At 53.8% G+C, this 5,492-nt stretch overlaps 1 protein-coding gene across 1 annotated transcript; it reads right to left on the bottom strand.

Moving 5' to 3' along the window:
- Nucleotides 1–1,822: 1,822 nt before the first annotated feature.
- LOC127158334 (uncharacterized) lies at nt 1,823–4,525 on the bottom strand. The gene is given in 4 exon segments (XM_053825499.1): nt 1,823–2,210; nt 2,213–3,213; nt 3,215–3,225; nt 3,644–4,525. Coding segments are annotated over 4 exon segments (2,199 nt in total). The 3' UTR covers nt 1,823–1,905.
- Between the last annotated feature and the right edge of the window lie 967 nt (nt 4,526–5,492).

The raw sequence follows: 5,492 nt of genomic DNA, 5'->3' as shown, positions 1-5,492 counted from the left end.
GTAATCATTCCCGAACCCGGGGCACTCCCCCTGCCCAGGGGAGGGGTCCGAGCTCGGCATGGCCTGAACCCAATAAGCGCTCCCCCCGAGCTTAAGGTGAGGAGACGGGGAGGTGGAGGGATGCTGAAAAACTAGAGATGAATGAAGGTAAGAATGCTTGGCTATTTAAGGGGATTCGCTTGTGGTGTTTGGATAGGGAGTGTGATTGCTAATGGTGAATTGGCCGTGTTAATTATCTGTGCGAGCTCCTCCCGAAATTTGTTAATAAAACATCACTTCACGAGTTCGCGCTTACATATAATAAACAGCGTAAAAGTTAAGCGTATTTGCCGTGCTGTCCGGGAGAGGGCTCCGAGCTCGGTAATCATTCCCGAGCCGGGGCACTCCCCTGCCCAGGAGAGGGGTCCGAGCTCGGCATGGCCCGAACCCAATAAGCGCTCCCCCAAAAGGCAAATGATCTCGGGACAGCAGCCAGATAACCCCCCAAAATTTGCCTAGCTTGGGCTGAAGGGATGCTGGACGTTAATAGTAGCGGACATAGATGAAAATATGGGAGGAGCTCCTGCGGGCACTGCTGGGGAAAAATTATAGAAAAGCCTCCTGCGGGAAAGGAGCTTGTGGCAGTGGGGAACTATAAATGACGCTCCTGTGGGTGTGGGCACTGCTGCGGCATTAGGGAGGTAAGCGGGGGCTCCAGCGGGAGCGGGCATTGCTGCGGCATTTATGGAGGTAAGCGGGGGCTCCAGCGGGAGCGGGCATTGCAGCGGCATTAGGGAGGTAAGCGGGGGGCTCCAGCGGGAGCGGCACAGCTGTGGCAGTGTGGGGAAGGAGGCGAGAGGGACGCTGAGGGGATGTTGAAGCGGGGATGAGCCGTTGCGGAAGGGAAATTGGAAGGGGTGGCTAGAGATCAAGTGGACGGCTGGAGTTAAATGGATTGGCCGACTAGGGTTTGGTGGGCTTCCTTGATGAGGGAGCGATCTGACCGGATATAGCTCTTAAAAGCTTCTGATGACCAGTGACCAAGTGCTTGGATCTGCTGTTGGGAGAGGCCTTTTTGGGCGGCTGTGGTTGCTGCGCCTATTCGGAATGAATGGCTGGAAAAGTTGTCGGCTGGGGTACCAGAGAGAAGCAAGACAGACTTAAGGTGCTTTTGGAACCAGAAGCGAGTGGCGGGGCGGTTGAAGTCGTCTGTAAAAAGGGGGTCGGAAGGGAGTTTGGATTGGGATTTCCTGAGCTGGAGGAAAGCTAGGAGGGTTTGGAATGGTTGGATGGGCGATCGGAGGTTAAAAATATAAATAAAATGGCCTTTCTTTGTTTGGTCTGTCTTACTTTGTTTTATGAAGTAAGAGATGGTTTCACCGTCTAGCACTGCTAGATCGGAGATAGTTGGGTGGATAGCTGGGTTGAAGCAAGATGTAATGGCGAGCTCAGAGCATCTGAGGAAACCGAAGAAAGCCAGGATAAACATGGCGTCTAATGTGCGGGCAGTATGGATGGAATGGTAACCTTTACCGAGGGTAGAGATGCATTTGGTCAAAATTTTTAAAGTGATAGGTTGTCTGGGGTCTGGGCGGTTGGGCTGGGTTTTTTGGATACCTTTGATGAGAAGGGAGGTCTGTGAATTGGTTATATGGGGTGAAGGCGAGCCATATAACAGTTTGTGGAAAAACTGGATTCCGCTTAGGTATCCTTTAATGGAGCTGGCTTGGAGGTTTTTATTGGTGTTGAGATGGGAGATAAATGAGGTGACGGCGAGCAGGGAAAAATCAGGGAAGGGTAAACTATAGGCAGAGTGGAATATTTTAAAACATTTCCATGCTGTAAGGTAGGATTGGAGTGTCCTGGGGGAGACAGCTTGAAGAATGGAATTAATGGACGCTTCGAGGAGAGGTCTCAGAGGGTGGTTCATGGGAATATCAGTTCTGAATAAGGAGGAACTGGGGTTGGGAGCGGGTCCGCCTCTGGTGCCAGCAATCTGAATTTCTGAAAGGCAAAACGAGAGAGAGAGTCAGCAATTTGATTTTTTGACCCGGGAATATGTTTTGCGGTTATAATAAATTGGTCACAAGCCGAAATCCAAATCAAGCGTCTAAGCAAAGGCATTAGTGCGGGGGAATGGGAACGACCTTTGTTAATGCAGTGCACGGTAGCTTCGTTATCGCAGTGGACGATGATGCTGGTGGCGGACCACTCTTTGCCCCATAGGAGGCTGCGGCCACTAACGGATAAAGCTCGAATAGCGCTGAGGATGAAAGCTGCTGTGGCAAATGTGCCAGCTGGGGGGGCCATGTGGAAGCGAACCAGCGGCCTCTGAAAAAACCTCCGAACCCGACGGAGGGGGCAGCGTCGGTATATAATTGGATATCGATTGGGGAAGAAATCAGGTTGCTGTAGAAGAAAGATAAGCCGTTCCATTGTTTGAGGAAGGATATCCATAGACTGAGCTCGTTGCGGCACGAGTCAGTTATGGATATGATGTCCTCTAGAGCGTGGGCGGAGGATGCAAGGGAGAGGAGGTGGGAGATGAAGGGGCGGCCTTGCGGGATGATGCGCATCGCGAAATTTAGATGACCTAGAATAGATAATAGTTCGCGTTTGGAACAGCTAGATTTTGATAACAGAGTGGAGGCTACCAGGATCGTCCTGTCAATTTTTTCTTTGGGTAGGGAGGCCAGGAATTTTTGAGAATCCAAGTTGATGCCCAAAAATTCTATGGATGTGCTAGGACCCTCGGTTTTGTCTTGGGCGAGGGGAATCCCGAGCTCTGAGAAGAGCTTTTGAGTTGTCAAGAGGTGTGCAGCTGGGACGGAGTCTGGGGGCGAGATGATTAAGAAATCGTCTAAAAGATGAATCAGGTAGGGTATGTTGTAATTGTTGGAGAGGATCCAGCAAATTGCCTCTGACAATGTGTCGAAGATTTTAGGGCTGCTTCTGCAACCGAATGTGAGGCGGACGGCGAAATAGAATTTGTTCTTCCAGCGGATGCCGAATAAGTGCCAAAAACCTGGGTGGATGGGCATTACTTTAAAGGCGGAAGTAATGTCGACTTTGGCCAGCCAAGCGCCGCGACCTGCCTCTTTAATCAGGGTGATGGCTTGGTCGACATCGTGATAATGGAGAGAGAATTCTTCGAGCGGAATGAGGCTGTTAATGCTAGGGAACGGGGAATTATGTGGAGATGAGAGATCGATTATGAGGCGTTTTTGCCTGAGAATTTCCTGGTGGCTACACCAATGGGGCTGACCCGAAAAATGTGGAAGGGGGGGACGGAATAGGGGCCGATCATGAAATTTGCGTCTATTTCTTTTTTGATTAGGAGGTCGACTGTTTCAGGTTCGGTGAGAGCGGACTGGAGATTTGGACAGATGAGACTTTGGGAGGGGAGACTTGCAACACCAGGGTGGAAACCGTGTTCGAGACCTGAAAGAACATAATTTGTAAAATTAGAGTCAGGGTGGTGAAGCAATTCTGCAGACAAACGAGAAACATTTACAGGGGTCGATAAATAATTTTTAGAATTTTTATTTGCAGCTTTTTGGACAGGACAAACCAGACGGGCGTGAGCACCGCCACAAAAGTTGCACACGTGCATGAACCGGCAGCGTTGTCTTGTGCACCGGCCGTTATTAAAGTCGGTGCAGACCTGGCTGTCGGAGGAAGATGGGCGGCGGCGAAATGTGGGAGTGGGTGTGGCTGGGGTATCCATAAGGCGCGGGACATAGCTGGTGGATTTGGGTTGGGATGATTCGGGGCAGGGAGGAATAGATGGATTAATGAAAGGGCAGTCGATGGTGGAATGGGAAAAAGAACGGCAGACTGCGCAAGAAATGTTGCGGCAGCCCAGGAACACTCGGTTATGGAGCTCCGTGTCCAGAGCCCCCCAGTAAGGACACTGGTTCCACTGGGCTACGCGGATGGCACATTTGGCGGAAAACAACTTGTGATAAGTGTAGAAGTGGGAACCTCCGTATGATAGCGCGAGTTCAGCGACTATCGTGAGATAGTCGCTGAGCTCGCGTCTCCTGTGGGGAAAGGTGGCGCAGATGACTTCAGAGTAGCGGGTGAAGGCGATGGTAAATTCGGCAAATGACAAAATACGTGACTGGTTGTGCGCTGAATTTTTGAGGGTGACTGAAAAATCGCCGCAATTGATTTGGCGATCGGCGGGTGAGGGTGAAATTGGAGACAATAGAGAAAAAAGATCTATGTCTGCACCTGCCAGAATTTGCGTCCTGATGGAGTTGGGTACGGGGGGCGGTTCCAGTGCAAGAGCGTTTGGCGGGGCTGGAAGGGGCGTGGCTGAGGCTAGTGAGAAGGGAGAGCGGGTTTGAGGAGGAAAGGTAGCTGCCGTGACTGCTGGCGGGGGCATGCTCGCGCTGTGGGCATTTTGTGGGACGACAGAAAAAGGAGGAAAAAGAGGGGGAATGGCTGGCATCGGAGCCTGTGTGGTAAGAGGCAGGCTTACGCTGGGGACAGCTCCTGGGGCGGAGGAGAGGGAAGGGAGAAGAGGTGGAATGGCGGGCATCGGAGCCTGTGTGGTAAGAGGCAGGCTTACGCTGGGGACAGCTCCTGGGACAGAAGAAAGGGAAGGGAAGAGGGGGGGTATGGGGGGCACCGGTGCTTGTGCCAGTAGCGGGGGAAAGCTCGTACTATGGTTGGACGGCGGAGCTGCGGGCCATGGGTAGGGGAGGGGGTTGGGAGAATAGCGGGGCAAAAGCTGCGAGCGAGAGTTTTCCGCCGGTGGGGGCGGGCTCGCGCCGCAGTGGCGGCTTGTGGAGGCGAAGACCGGCTCTCCGCCGGCATAAGCAGCGAGCTCCCGCTCGGATGATCAAGGAGGAGGGCGGTGGCTGGCGACCGCGGCCTTCGGGGCGTGGCCCAGGCTCGCTGACGGTCTATCGCTGCGTCCTGACGGCCGAGAAGCCGTCCTCGGAGGAGTGGCAGTTTGCTCAGGCCGAGAGTAGGGAGCGCTGCGGCCCGTGCCTGCTCTGCCTGAAGCCCTGGAGGGAGGAGTGGAACCTGGATTCTCCTCCGCTTGAAGGGAAGCGTAGAGGTTGAGGAGGTCCGCCTTTGTAGAACGGCGTGGGATGATGACGCCAGAGCTGGTGAGCGCTTGGCGGAGCCCCGCTACGGTCCATTTCCCCTTGGCTGGGGCGGAGGAGAGGGCTGAAGCGTAGGAAGATGCTGGGGAAGATGGCTGACGCTTGGAAGGTGGTGGTGATGGTGTGGTACGGCGCCTAGAAGTGCGAGCGGCGGTGGCGCGGGAAGGCCTGCGGCCCCGCGATGCAGCCGCAGGCTCGGTTGGAGGATCCTGCGGAGCGCTGGTGGCCTGGTCGGCGGCCTGGTCGGCGGCCTGGACGGAGGCTGGAGGAGCGGCAGGATCCTCAAAATCCAAGGAATAATCCTCGACTTCGATCTCGGACATGCTTTGAAGCTATTGGACGTGCCAAATGCTGAAAAACTAGAGATGAATGAAGGTAAGAATGCTTGGCTAT

The sequence above is a fragment of the Labeo rohita genome, unplaced genomic scaffold (genome assembly GCF_022985175.1).
Source record: "Labeo rohita strain BAU-BD-2019 unplaced genomic scaffold, IGBB_LRoh.1.0 scaffold_146, whole genome shotgun sequence".
NCBI lineage: Eukaryota > Metazoa > Chordata > Actinopteri > Cypriniformes > Cyprinidae > Labeo > Labeo rohita.
Note: the sequence above shows the minus strand (reverse complement) of the source record. Positions and strands in the feature narration are given on the sequence as shown.